This window comes from Dryobates pubescens, chromosome 9 (assembly GCF_014839835.1).
Source record: "Dryobates pubescens isolate bDryPub1 chromosome 9, bDryPub1.pri, whole genome shotgun sequence".
Lineage (NCBI taxonomy): Eukaryota > Metazoa > Chordata > Aves > Piciformes > Picidae > Dryobates > Dryobates pubescens.
Genome location: NC_071620.1, coordinates 35,706,718 through 35,721,452, shown reverse-complemented (window position 1 = coordinate 35,721,452; position 14,735 = coordinate 35,706,718). Strand labels below are relative to the sequence as shown.

General features: G+C 43.8%; 1 protein-coding gene across 6 annotated transcripts in view; it reads left to right on the top strand.

Annotated features, from left to right (window-relative positions):
• The window catches only part of HIVEP1 (HIVEP zinc finger 1), a 151,428-nt gene extending 137,102 nt beyond the window's left edge, over window positions 1-14,326 (top strand). For 5 of the 6 annotated variants that reach the window (XM_054164464.1, XM_054164466.1, XM_054164467.1 and 2 more), the window contains 2 exons: window positions 1,717-2,234; window positions 4,756-5,918. In XM_054164464.1, the coding sequence (XP_054020439.1) occupies window positions 1,717-2,234; window positions 4,756-5,910 (1,673 nt within the window). In that variant the 3' untranslated portion in view covers window positions 5,911-5,918. Of the gene's footprint in view, window positions 1-1,716; window positions 2,235-4,755; window positions 5,919-8,781; window positions 8,890-13,764 lie in introns of those variants that run through there. The other variant, XR_008462395.1, reaches the window with a different exon arrangement.
• Window positions 14,327-14,735: the final 409 nt, after the last annotated feature.

Sequence of the window (14,735 nt, the reverse complement as noted above, 5' to 3'; positions counted from 1 at the left end):
CATTGAGGGAAGTTACTTCCCTACATAAATGTTAACATATGTAGAAGTCCTAACATTGTAGATTTGTTTGCTTTGCAAATGAATGATGAAGAAACACTGTTTGTGTGGGGAAATGACAGAAGTGCAGAAAAAACACCACCGTTTAACTCCTCCATGTGGTATTGTTAATCCTACTTGCCCCACTTTTGGAATGGGCCTTACTGAATTCATTGTTCCACTAAACTACCTTTTCTTCCCTGAACAGCTTTGTCTGTGGATGAGAATTACAAAGGAAGACTATTTAAAAGTCTAAAAAATGTTTTTGTTAGCATCACTGCAATGACCTAGAGGGATTAGGGGTATTTTTAATTCATGTCTGCTGTAGTAAATGTAGGAAATCTATATTTTCCATATTTAGCTAATGTACAAATTGCTGTGTAGGCAAAGAGGGGCAAAGTCATTACAGAGGAATTTTTTTCAAAGAAGCTATTAGTCTCATTCCTAATTGCCCTGCTCATCTGAAACCAGAAAGGCTTCTTGGTGGGTAACTTACTGAGAAGTAACTCAATTAAAACCATTTATTTTACCTGAAGGTCAAGATATTTGTTTTGGTCTTGGTGATGTCACAGCCTGAAGCATTGGTAGTACATTCAGATTCTTTTAAGGGTCTGATTTTTCTTCAGACTAGTTTGATGGTAAATTACCATATAGATTTCCTTAGCACAGGATCTCAGATTTTACCTAACCAGCCTTTGAGAGTTTTGCAGAGCCAAATGTTTGGGGTTTTTGGGGGTTTTGGTGGGGTTTTTTGGAGAGCTTAGCAGACAGCCCTTTAATCAAAGATAAAATATTAACGCATCCAAAGCATTTTGTCCTTTCTAAAACATGATCCCAGACAGTCTGGCTTGGAATCACATACAGCAGATGGGATTTTCTGTCTCTTTAGTAAAGACTATTCTTTCTTTCCAAGTTAAGATATAAAAGAAGGAGAAAAGCTGCAGCAGAGCTGTAGTTTGTAGAGAAATTTACCACTGAACAGCAGTTTGTCTTTAAGATTGGAAGTCAGGAGGGCTGCTTCATGTGAGCAAGGTTTCATGCATAGGTAAGTTTTGATAGGATTAGGGCTGTCTTGCCTCTTAAGGACATCTTGGGTGATTCTGCTCATAAACCTTTCAAAACATTAGCAAAGAAATCTGGTAAGGTCTAATTTTGGTCTCTTTCGCTTGTTAACGAGACAGATTCCTGACTAACAGCCCCCAGTCTTTCTGTTTGCATCCTACAAAAACCTTTGCAGCAGTGATTCATATTAAGTACAAGGACACCCACTTATGAGTCAGAACCAGCTAGAGAATATCCCACCACTAAGGTTGGCAGACCAGCTCCATATGTCGTCATGGGGAACTTAATGAACCGGGAATCTGCTCGCTTCTCCCCAAGCAAGAGAGTGAAGGGTGGCTTCGAGCAAATGGTTGTAACAGGCCTAAAAGAAAATAACCAAATCCAGAAGGTTAAAAACAAGACGGAAGCAGAAGAGGAAGGATCATGTAGCTGTCAAATACGTAGGCTGGAAAATTAAAACAAACATGGAAATCTGCCCTGTTGCTTTGATGGAATGGGATGTGACTGAAAAATGCACCTGCCATGTGGTTTTTTGGTGTTTCTAATTACTCACTCTCACCTCCCTCCCAATCAGTTGGGGACCTTCACTGACCTACCTTCTAATTCCCACTTTTGCAGGTGAGAAGCAAAGATTTGGCTACGACCGGTCAGGATATGACGTGGAGGAGTCTGATGGGGCAGATGAGGATGACAATGACAATGAAGATGATGATGAAGACAGCCAGGCTGAGTCAGTCCTCTCCACAACCCCCTCAGTGACAGCCAGCCCCCAGCATCACCCCTCTCGACATAGCCTGCCAGACACTGCCAGCACTGATGAAGACATCAGACTGCCAGACTGTTTTGCTGGGGTTCACACGGACTCTATGGATGGTCTACCAAAAGCGCTGCTGACAAAGATGACCGTCCTGAGCACAGTGCAGTCAGTTAGCATGACCTCCAGGTCACCATCAGAATTCACCCATCAGGAAGCACATGAAGATAAAGCCCAGGAGAGAGGAGCAGGCCCCCGCAGTGCTAGCGTGGCACTGGTGGGTGTTGTTCCTACATCTCCAGGTCGCCAGATGTCTGTGGATTACCCTGATCCAGAAACAGCCTTGGGCCACCCCTTGATATCAACTGCAGCTCTTACAAAGGTAGGAGTGTATGGCTCTGGGGGAGAGAATGGGATTTAAAATCCTCTTTATAAAGGTATTTTTGGAGATCAAAGATCAAATTTTTGCCTTTCCCTTTGTGTGTAGAGTGGTTGGCTGATGAGTCTAAGGAAGAGTTGAAAGTAATCGAAACACAGATGTGTGGGACTCAGAAACAGCCATGCTGTAGGAGCACTGCTTTCCAAATTCTTAGTTTTGATTGTATTCTCCCTGAAAGGATTAAAGGTAACATGGAGATTTCAGCTGAAGTTGGGAGCTGATAGATCATATTTCAAAGAAGAAGGGATGTAACAGATGTGTAGAATGAAGGTATGGGGGTGGGTTTGAAGTTTTCAGAGGAAAAGGATAGAATTCAGAAGTAATTTCACTCGTGAAATACAACGAGAGAATCATTTTCCCAAGGGAAATTAATCTAGTCCAAATGTTTTTTTGCCTTATTGCTGTTAAAAACATTGTGCAATTGCTTATCTCTCCTCCAGACTTGCTTACTAGTAGAATTAGAAAGAGCACCAGATGTTCAAAGAAGCTATAAGATTGCTCTTGCACAATAACAAAAGGAGAGTCAAGCACAGAACTGAGACCTGAGTTCCCACTGCCCTCGATTTTTAATTCAACTGAAAGACAATTTTGATCAGAAAAGGGTCAGTTTTGCTCATGCCTGTTCTAGACTCAAGATTGTTCCAAGCAGTGTGCAGAAAAATGTGGTCAGTGTGTGAGGCTGCAGGAGCCTTCAGTAATTTTGGTGACGGCTGTCTTTCAAACTCTGCTGAGGAAATCTCAGAAGGGAACTGGCAGGTGTTAAGCCTTTGCAGTTCAGCAATATTTTAATGGACTGGCACTGGAGACAGTGCAAGTCACTTAACAGATGGACCCTAACACTGACTCTTGAGAGTTTTGAATTCTTACTGCAGACATACATACATACATACATAGAAGGTGTTAAGAGCTATCCAGAATAATTCAGTTTAACCAGAATCACAGAATAGCTTAGGTTGGAAGGAGCCCTGGAGATCATCTACTACAAGCTCCCCGCCCTGGGCAGAGTCATCTCTCAGATTTGGCTGTGCAAGGCCTCATCCAGCCAGGCCTTGAACAGCCCCAGGGAAGAGGCATCCACAACCTCCCTGGGCAACGTATTCCAGAGTCCCACCACCCTCATACTGAAGAGCTTCCTAAGATCCAGTTTAAACCTACTCTCCCTCAGCTTCAAACCATTCCACCTTGTCCTATTGCTAGACACCCTTGTGAAAAGTCCCTCTCCAACCGTCCTGTAGGATCCCTTCAGGTATTGGAAGGCAGCTATAAGGTCCCCCTGGAGTAATTACTGCCTTCCCTGTAATGAGTCAACGCGTACAAAGAGGGTATGTTTGCAGTTGGAGAAGAAGAATCATCAGGAAGTTTTCAAAAGTATACACTAAGTAAAAATTTAATCTTTAAGTACTTAGTGGGTTGAGTTTTGTCCTTGAAAATCTACACTATTTTTTTAATGAAGTTATGATAATGAGATTGTTGACAAGGAGAAACAGTAAAAATTATTGCTGCATAGGTGGTCAGCAGGTTGAGGGAGGTGATTCTTTCCCCACTACTCCCCCTATTCCTTCCTTTCTTCTCATTTCCTACCAGCTGTTTTCAAAAGCTTTTCTGTTAGTGTTTTGATTTTGTGCCTGCTCTAGAGACTTCTCAGAGTTTGGTCAAGCCCTCAGAATTACCTTTTGGGACTACATAAACTAAACAAGGTTGCACAACATTTTATGTGTTACAAATATGCCTGCAACAAAAAGATAGTGTGAGATTGCAACTGAAGTTTGAGACTTCTTGGTTTAAGAGTTTTTTAGGAAAGGAGTTGCCTTGGTTGATAGCACAGGCTAGATAAGAAGAAAAGGGAGCAGTGTGAGTTTGAGCACCAGATCAGAGTGAGCTGAGGCAGCAGTGGGATGTGGGTCCTACTTCTCAGTCCAGTATCCACTTGTCACCTCTACTTCTGTGGGTGCTGTAGTTGCCATCCATCTCTGTCAGTGCTTATCACCCGTCTTCCGTATTAGAAGCACCTACCGGCAAATGTGCTGTGATGTAGCCTCTGCCTGCTGGAGGCTGTAATGGCTCCAGGAGAGGAACTCAGTGCATCAAAAACGCCAGCTTATGCTTATTCAACCTTCTTGCCTGAGATGATTTCCACAGAAAACACCCCTCCAAAGCCTTCTTGCTCCTTAAAAAACACATAAAAAGGATATTCAGCAATGTTTTCAAGTGCCAGTGTTCAAGAGAAATTAGCCAGGGTAATTAGGGGAGGAAAATTCAATTAGTGGGTGAGGAAGGAGCTGGGAAAAGGAAGGAAGGAAATTAGTTCATTGTTCAATCTGGGCAGAATATACTGTGACCCAATTTGGTTTTGTTTTTGCTTAAAAGGGAGGGCAGGGAGCCCATCCAGCTACCTTGTGTTTTCATTTCATTCAAGGATAGTGGTGGCCACCGCATTTAACATGCTTATGTCATTTTCTTCCAGAGCACGCCATCCATCAGCTCTCCCTCCTCACCCGTGGACCACAGCGTGCAGATGACAGAAGTGACACCCTGCACTGAAATCCCAGAGGAGAAGCACGTCACTGAGCCCAGGGCTCCTCAGACTCACCTCTTCAGCCACCTCCCCTTGCACTCACAGCAGCAAGCCAAGGCACCCTATGGCACAGTGCCGGTTGGGGGGATTCAGGTGGTCCCCGCCGGCCTAGCCACCTACTCCACCTTTGTTCCCATCCAGGCAGGGCCGGTGCAGCTGACCATCCCCACTGTTAGCGTGATTCACAGAACTACCAGCACCCTTGGCGAGGTGGGCGCAGTGGCCCCCGGCACCACCGCAAATCCCATGGGAGTTGCCGAGGTGAACAGTGTCGTGCCGTGCATTCCCATTGGCCAGGTGAGCGTGCCGGGCATCCAAGGTCTTGGCACACCCAGCCTGCAGCCTCTGCCACCACTGGGCATGGAGACAGTGAACATCTTGGGCCTGGCGAACACGAACATCGCCCCACAGATGCGCCCATCAGGAATTACCCTCAACGCTGTGGGTCTCCAGGTTTTGACTGCCGGCACGGCCCCACAGGGCAACCCCAGCCCACAGGCCCACATTCCCGGGTTGCAGATACTGAACATTGCCCTGCCCACCCTCATCCCCTCCGTCGGCCCTGTCAGCGCCGAGGGGCAAGGAGCCTCTGAGGTGCCTGCCTCAGGTGGCAGCAAAACCTGCGAGGCCCAGCTGGAGCCAACCCCTGTTGGCTTCCCCACCTCAGAGGTCAGCCAGGCCAGCAGGGTTGCTTCTCCTCAGGCAGGCGGCCAGCAGTACAGCGGGAAAATCCACGCCGAGCCTGCCCCGCCGACTGACTACGTGCGACTCAACGGTCCAGGGAAAGCAGATCCTGAAAAGACTGACCTTGTGAAGTCCACCAAGCCAAAGCACGACATCCCTTCCCTCCAGGTCAAGAGGGCTACTCCAGCAGAGCCTCGCTCCAAGGCAAAACCTGACAAGTTACCCAAGTCCCCGCTCCACCGAACTGTCTCCCCGGACAGACAGGTACACAGGCCAGCCGCCCTGCCCCGGCGGCAAAACACAGTGCAGTTTAGCGATGGCAGCAGTGACGATGAGGATAGACTTGTCATAGCAACCTAGTTTGGGGGTTGTTGTTTTGTTTTTTTTTCCACTGTGTTTTTATTTTGTGGTTTTTTTGTTTGGTTTTGGTTTTTTTATAACACTTCCAGGTTTCTTTGCAAACCTTCCTTTCCTTAAAGCACATTTTTTTCTGACACAAACCCATTACTAATCTTCGTGCAATCATGAACTCTTGACCAATAATTGTTGTTTCTTGTCAGCTCCAGCCATTTTTGTACATGTTGTATAGACAATTGTGCCTTTTCGGAGTTTTATGTTTAGAAACCTGTACAGATTGTTGAATATATATATATAAAATATATATATATAAAATATGTATATTAAAACCAGGTAGTTGCTTGTGTTTAGTAAGTAAACATCCTATGTCAGATAAATAAAGGATTAAATTATATGTTGCACTGTTAAATGTAAATTTTTATGGCTGTGGGACAAAGTTTCTGTGTACAGATCTAGTATGTAAAACTCCATATTTATTGTATCCATATTAGTCTTGGAAAAGGGTCTGTCCATCTTTCTTGTGTAAGACAGTAGCTTTACACTTTAAAGAGAAATACAGTATCTGTGTTATGAAATATTACAGTAAAATTTTGTTTACTGACTTTACCATTGCTTACGTTGTGCCTTCTTGATGCAGCCCAGTAGATGGAGAGGCGCTTGACTCCTTCTCTTTACTCTACCCTTCCAGCTGCGATCAGCTTGAAAGGATCTGGTGGTGGTGTTTGCCCCCATGGTTCCACCTGCCACGAGAGAGAGAGAATACACCCTTCAGACTCACTTGGAGCAAAACCTTCCATTTTAAAACATCTGGTGATGGCAAAGTGGGGAGGGAGTCCTCCAGCTTTTTGTAGAGCCAGCATCCATCCACCTCGTGTTTTTAACACTTCCTAACTAAAATCTGAAGGCTTCCCTGAGGGAAAATAGCCTAAGGGTCAAGATGAAATATTTTTTAATTTGTAATCATGAACTATAAAAATCACCTTTATTGACATTAAAATGTTGTTACACAAGCAAGGAATAATTCTTTGTGTGTTCTTAATTGCAAAATCTGCCATTCAGTTGGTGAAAGTGCCACTGCTGTAACGAAGGTTTGGCATTACCATCAACTTCTTATGAGACTGCATTTCAGGTGATCACCATGTACAGGCAGACAAAGCTGATTTCTCCCTAAATATGACTTTGCCTTGTCCGTGCAGGGATAAAAAAGGCACCAGAGGCCCTACACAAAAAAGTAATGTGCCCTTGTATTAACAGATCTGTCATTATGGGCATTCAAGACATGGATGGATCCCGGCATAATGACATGGAATAAAATTCTCTTTGCATGTAATGAAAACAAAAAATTACTGAGGTGTTCAACTACTGCAGGAGACAAGTTTCACATAGACTCATAGAACTGTCAAGGATCGTCTAGTTCCAACCCCCCTGCCACAGGCAGGGACACCTCTCACTAGATCAGGTTGCTCAGAGCGCCATCAAGCCTGGCCTTAAAATCTTCCAGGGCTACACATTCCTAAGTTTCAAAATGACCTGGGATTCATGCTGTAATTTTTAAATGGGCAGTCTTCTGCTCTGTCCTTGCATCACCTTCTTACAGAGGTTTATAAATCTCTTTTTACAAGCAAATTCTAGCAGAAAACTGGAAGATGTAAATTAGAAGCACTTACGCTTTATGGAAATAATCAAGTATGAAACAACTGGGAGTTAAGGGTGGAAAGCAAATAGAAGAAAAAAAAAAATCAGGTGTGAACCTCAATGTGAGCTGGGCTGTGTTGTTCACAGATTAACTCCTGTACCCAGCTCAAAGATGTAATTCAGACCTTGTACTGCTCGCATTCAAGAGCAGCACTACCCTAGATCCATTTTTAACTTTACAGTGGCTTTTGTACTATACTCACATTGTACTCATTACATGATTCCATTACGGCGTGTTGCAGAACTGTAGGCGATGTCGAGTGAGCTTTATTAACTTTCAGGAAGAGCACTTCAGTACCAGAAACCCATTTCTATTACTGTGATTATCAGCCAGGTGTACTAATCCAGCAATTAGAAACGCACATCCTAGCAAGGAGAAATTACTCTCAGCTCAGACACGACTTGCTGTAATTCCTTACTGTGCAGAGCCTCACTGAGGGCCTGAGCACCTGAAGCAAAGAGCACACTCAAATCACACAACTTAATGAGAGTTAAGAGTCCTCAGCACCCCACAACATCAGACTTCAAATTTGTGAGTGTCTTACGTGCAACCACTGTGTAAAATGTCACTGTGCATCTGTATGTTCCTCCTATGAACATGTAGTGATGTCAACATGTCTTATATCATCATCATTTATACCAAATGTGTGAAATGACCTGAACCAGCTGGAGAAAAAAGATCGCTGCACTCCATATGCTTTGAGAGCCTGAAACTTTTGCTAGTGGAATCAAGTGAAGGTTTATTATTAATGCACTCAAGAAACTTTGCATTAGTTTTGGCTTCTTTAAGATGGACACTTAAGTGAACTAGAACTATGTTAATTTAATTTGAGCATATATGTGCCCAGCATGAGAGAAAAAAAAAGAGATGACTGGATCAGATAGGCTTACAGCAAAGTAAAAGTAGCTGAAATTTTGAATGCTGTCACAAGTATTACTGTTGCTTTGAATGTCGTAAGGAAGCCGTGAGTAAGAAATTCCTGCTCTACATGCCCTGAAGCCCTGATTTTGCTAACCAATTAGCAACCCCAGAGATTTACTATATACACATCTGAAATATGTACTTGACTAGCAATTTCTGGTGTGCTCATATTCTAATAATTCTAGGAAGTCACTAATTTAACAGGAAATCAAACCTTGTGAATCAGGTGATCTACATGTGTCTCTTCTCTGTTCCAGGTGTTTTGAAGACATCAGGGTCAAAATATAGAAGCATTACCTTGAAGAATGAGAATGACAAGGCAACAGATATGTCATTAAAAGGAATGTTAAGGCGTGTGTCATTTGGTAAGTTAACAGCAGGTCAACAGAGGGAAAGGACCAAGAGACTGGGTACTGATGGATAGGGAGCGATCATCACACTTAGCCAGGCAGAGCAGATGAGCTGTATTTGAAGCAAGATCTCCACTAACAAGGAAAAAATTAGGGGCGAGTGCAGATATAGCTAACCTTGTTCAAAATGGAGTTGAGAGGAAATCATTCCAGAAGATCAGTGTGGTCCTGAACATGCTACTGATTCCCCTCCCTCTAGCATGTTCCACACGGATATTCCTTGAGGTATATCTACAGCTTGTGCAACAGGAATTTAAAAACCAAACAAACAAAACCAAAACCAAACAAAACAACAACAAAAAACCCAAACAACCAGCTAGAAGTGTGACCAGACCTGAGGGAAGGTTAAACTCCATCTCTCTCTTCAGTTAGCATCTAACAGTTTCGTTTTAATCCCATACGTAACCAACAACTGTACTGTACACCAGCGTTCACAGGTGTCCTACATCAGCACAAGCCTGTCACCTCTGTATTAGCAATTGCAGTTTCATTCTGAATGATTTCTTTTTATTTTAAAGGTGGTGTATCGTTATTCTCTTGTCCACAGTGGGGAAATGGCACTTCTTTCCCCACAAAGTTCCTCCTGTTCCAGTCAGTAGCGAGCACCTCAGAGAGCTGCCAGAGCAGGATTAGGCTGCTCTTCAAATGGTGTAAATTACTGCAGCTGAATTGGAGTAAATAGCACCAGAGCTGTTTACTCAGGGATCAACTTTTAACGCCTCTGTCAGACACTCTCTGGTAAATCCAGCACAGCTGTTTAAACAATAAAAGGCCAGGGCAAAAGTTGCTCTGCGGTGCACCCGGGCACAGTCTGGCATCTTCACACAACCTCATCAAGTGCAAGTGGGTGCTAGCTAAAGGCTGGGCACAAACACAGCTACAGTAAGGACATGGTCAGTTTCTGTGAGATCCATGTAGATGTGTCCCTGTTATCTGTCAAAAGTCCTCTCTAAAGAGGAATTGAATGATAGCCTGTAGCTCTTTCAACTCAGACCTCAACTGATTTCTCATTTCAGTGTGATGTTTGCTGGTGATGTGGGGATCTGGTTTTGAGGACACCACGGTCCCCAGCTGTCCATAGTGGGTTTGGAATGGGGACTCTACTAAGTGTGTCTGCATTCCCTGTTTAATAAGCTATAGCATGACCTACCTGTGACTTCTCAGGACAAGACCTAAACCAGAGACAGCCAAGTTTGCTGTAACTAGCCTTAAATCTCTTGAGCTGTAGCATTACATCCCTAAATCCACCTCCCAGCTGGGCCAGAGCTGAAATCAAACAAACGCAGCGGTTTCAGGGATGCCCAGCCCAGCACTGAATACTGCTGCTGGTCACACTTTTGCACCTTTCACTTCTCAAGCAACTTGCTGTAGACTCATTTTGGTTTAAGATCATCAAGTCTGACCATTAATCCAGCACCGCCAAGCTTAAGGTTTCTGTAAATCATGCCCCGAGACTACTGCAGCCCACAGCCAGTCCCCATCAGCCAGTCCCCATCAGCCAGTCCCCTGCCAGAAAGTCTGACTGCAGTGTTTTGCACACAAACAAATTCAAATGTGCATTGTGTGTGTTTCATCTCGGACAACACACTTGGGCTGAACACAGCCTGGCCTACTCCAAACCCAAAGATATACCATAAAACAAAGACATAACACTTTACACTTAGCTAAAACACTCTGCATGGATTTATCTTGCCTTGAATTTGCTGACTTGTATGTTAAACAGAGTATCAAATTAATTTGTTGCTGTAGAGCTTATTCCAGAAGTTCTCCACTTTTTGCAATATAATCCTCACTAGCTTTTATAAACACTATAGTTTAAACCTGTAAACTGCCTTTCCAACATGTTTAACATGGGGATGGTTTCATCAAAACAGAATATAAAATGGTCAGTTTCAGTGTGAGTGACTTTCCAAAAGCCAGAGCAACCAGTCTACAAGAAGGGGTTGCTCAAAATAGCCATCAGTTGACTTCTCTGACAGGCCACTGCTTCAGTTGCTTTTGAAAGATCCTCTGAGACCAGTTACATCTCATAGCAGGGAATCCTTACCTTGCTTTCACGGTTTATAATACAACAGGTGTCATCCATCTTCAGTGGCTGTTGTGGTCAGTCTCCAGTTGTGAATGTTAAATTATGGATGTCTTAAACCTGACTAGAATTGTCTTTCCACATCTTAAGGAATTTTTCTTTGCTTGGAGTCTCAGCACCTATGGATGGCCAATTTTAACACTACATAAAACCCAGAGACTTACACCACATAGAAGCCCATTTACAGCTTCTGTCTTTGAGGATGAGACCACTGTTTTAGGTCTAGACACCGGGTTGCTAACTCTATTGCTGGCTTAGGATAAAAACAAGATACTTTAAAATACTTCATATTACTAGGTAATTTTATGAGGAATGTCCGTGGGTGGATGAGCAGACAGCAACAAGGATGTAGCAGCATGTAATTAACTGATTTGATGTTCAAGTTCGGTTCCAAAAACACTGAATATAAAAAAGAAGAAAGAAAGAAAAAAATCCTTACAGCAAAGATGTTGCTGGTGTCACATTTGTCCCTCCACTTCTCCTCTCTATACTGGCCAGACTAGTCCAAATGTTAGGAGGCGGCTGGTGATTTTCAGGACTCCATGTGAGATCTAAGGAAACCACGCTGGCTGGGAGATGGCAAGACTTTACATTCCTACAGTTCAGTCATGGAAACAAACTTGTCTAAGATGAGTCAATTAGCCAGGCATGCTTAGTTTTCTTTGGTAATAGTAGGCTTGTTTTCCCCAATAAGGTCAAATGTTACGGCCTGTTTGGTTTTGCGTCTGTACTCTTCAGTGTATTTGAAAGCCATTACCATGCATAAAGTATTTGTGCTAGAAGCAGGCTAACTGAAGGCTGTTTGTACAGTCAAATACTTCTAGCAGTTCCCTTTTTATGCTAAGTCAGTGTGGTTACAACAGCCCTCTGGGCTTCAGAAGTCCCAGTTACAGGCCACTCACCTATAAGGTGGTTTAATGTTGACACATAACTAACTGATGGTTGGATTCCTCCTGATGAGAAGCAAAACATTTGACATAGGTGACAGCTGCATCTCACATACAGCAGTCTGAAAGACTGAGAGAGTAGAGGTTGTTTAGCCTGCAGAAGAAAAGGCACAGGAGAGACCTTATTGCAGCCTTTCAGTATTTAAAGGCCTAGGGGCCTAGAAGAAAGACGTGGACACTCTTTTTAGCAGGGCCTGTTGCAACAGGACAAGGAGCAATAATTTTAAACTAAAGGAGGGGAGATTCAGGCTAGATATAAGGAAGACATTTTCCACAATGAGGGTGGTGAAACACTGCGCCAGGCTGCCCAGAGAAGTGGTAGATGCCCCATCCCTGGAAACATTTCAAGTCAGGCTGGCCAGGGCTCTGAGCAGCCTGATCTAGTTGAAGATATCCCTGCTGACTGCAGGGAAGTTGGACTAGATGACTTTTAAAGGTCTCTTCCAATCCAAACCATTCTATGAATATCATTGGCCATTAAGAGTCATTCACCACCCCAGCAACTCACTGCTCCAGATGCATCCAGGAGTTCACACCCCACTGGTCTCCACAGTGCTCATCCCCTTCCCAGCAGCAGCAGTTCCACTGTTGTGGGGGCTTTCCCTGGGATGCCTGGGTGAGGCAGAAATGGTTTTTGTATGTGTATGTGCAGTAAGGGACCAGCCTAGAGGGAGCATCACCACAAACATCAAATTGCACCCCAGGAGGAGAGGACCATGGTGCCCCAATAGTGACTTTACTCTGCATGGGGCCTTGTGCAGGTGTAGATTTTAAAACAGGAGTTAGGTCCCATCAACAGGAGCTACCCAGACCTGAAGCAGCTAAGTGGAAAGGCACCACTTGAAACTTCTCCCTTCCCATCTTTTATGGCCAAAGCATATCAAGTCAAAACGAAAGGTGCCTTTTAAGGCACCTTTTGACAGAAATTTTTGACAAGTCAGAAGGAATTTTGACATGAAACCAAAATTCTCCATTTGAATGGGAAATTGCTACAGCTCTTTTCCTGCTAATACTCAAAATCTCCCCAGCCTGAGCTGCTCCCCTTCTGGCACCTGGCTTTCCTCCACAGGACCTAGCAATGCAGTTTGTTTCATGCCTCAGCCACACTGTGTGCAGAGAAATCATACCCTTGAGACAATACAATCATAAGGGCTTCATTCTGAAAATCATAGCATCATAGAATAATTTGGGTTGGAAGGATCCTTTAAAAGTCATCTAGTCCAACTCTCCTGCAGTGAGCTGGGACATCTTCAACTGGATCAGGCTGCTGAGCCCTGTCCAACCTGACCTGGAATGCTTGCAGAGATGGGGTATCTACCACCTCTCTGGGTGCAGTGTTTCACCACCCTAATTTTCCCCTTTGATCTAGTCTAAATCTCCCCACTCTTAGTTTAAAACCATCACCCCTTGCCCTGTCACAACAGGCCCTGATAAAAAGTGCGTCCCCATCCAATGCTCTAGCCTAGGCCAGCTGCAGGCAGCTGTTGGCAGAAACAAAGCCAAGACAGAGAGCAAGAAACCAGGCTGCAAGACAGTGCAAGCCAAGGAGAATATCATCCTGCGACCAGGCCGTTGGGCTGTCCAAGCACAGAAATGCATCATCCTCGTTCTTCAGCCCAGTTACCCAGCATTAGGTTTGCAAACACAGTCAAGGAGCATGTTTTCATCTGCACACCAGGCAGTTTTGCTCTACCACATGGGTGGTTCAGAAACCATTTTTGACACTTAGAGGTTTAAGCTGTGTTTCTCTGTTTATTCCCATACCTATAATAATTTACAACTCTCTCTTACTTACAGCATTTCAGAGCAGGAGCTCACACACCTAATGCTGACTGATTCTGCTGGACTGGGTAACTGGCACCCCTGTGGATATCTTCTTTTCCTGTGAATGGTTGTTCCTCCATAAAACATCCTCAAACTCTGATTAAAGATCCAGAATGTAGTAGCTATGAAGACACCAGACAGCTCAAGCAGATTAGAAAAGACACACACAAAGAAATGCATCCCAGCTTCTCCCTCCTGGCATGGGGAACAGAATCCAAAGCACTCGTTACAAAAGAACCAGTAGAAAGGCAAAGAGACTAAAAAATGATAGAGGCACTGGAAATTCAGTTTACCCAGAGTCTTCTACAAATTACCCTTTCTAAGTATTTGCACTTTTGTACTTACTTAATTCTCTCTTGCAGTTGGAAACTCTTCAGGTTTGATCCTCATCTGATGGGGAAATGACATCCGTTAAGCTTCGGCGAGAGCTGCACCGACGACATCAGTGGAGGACTTGGTACAATCCAGTTAAGCCTTGCACACAAATTAAAGGAACACAAAAACATGTGGTCTGGGTTATTTTCAAGTTTATGCATTCTGCTGCATTCTTGATGGGCTTATTCAGGTTTCCATTTAGCTAAATGAACAACTGAAAAGATTCTGCACCAGTGACATGCCAAAAGCCAAGGTCAGGAGGTCAAACTAGATTATCTTAACAGTGTCTTCCCCCCTTGCAATCTGTGACCACAGGTTTTGTCTGATAAAGCAGTGGAAGTATTTCAGCAACATTTTGATCTTGAAGATTGCACAAATCATTAGTCTTCTAAAAGTCTAAAAGTTTTTTTAAACTCTCCTTTTAGTGGATGCCTTTTAATCCTTATGTTTAAGAATAAGAGCTGTTTCACCTAAAACAGTGGGCAACATGTTTGGATAGTCAGAGAGACTATGTTTGTGGGAGTGGTTGAACAATATATTGTGTTTTTTCAAGAAGTTGTTCTTCCACT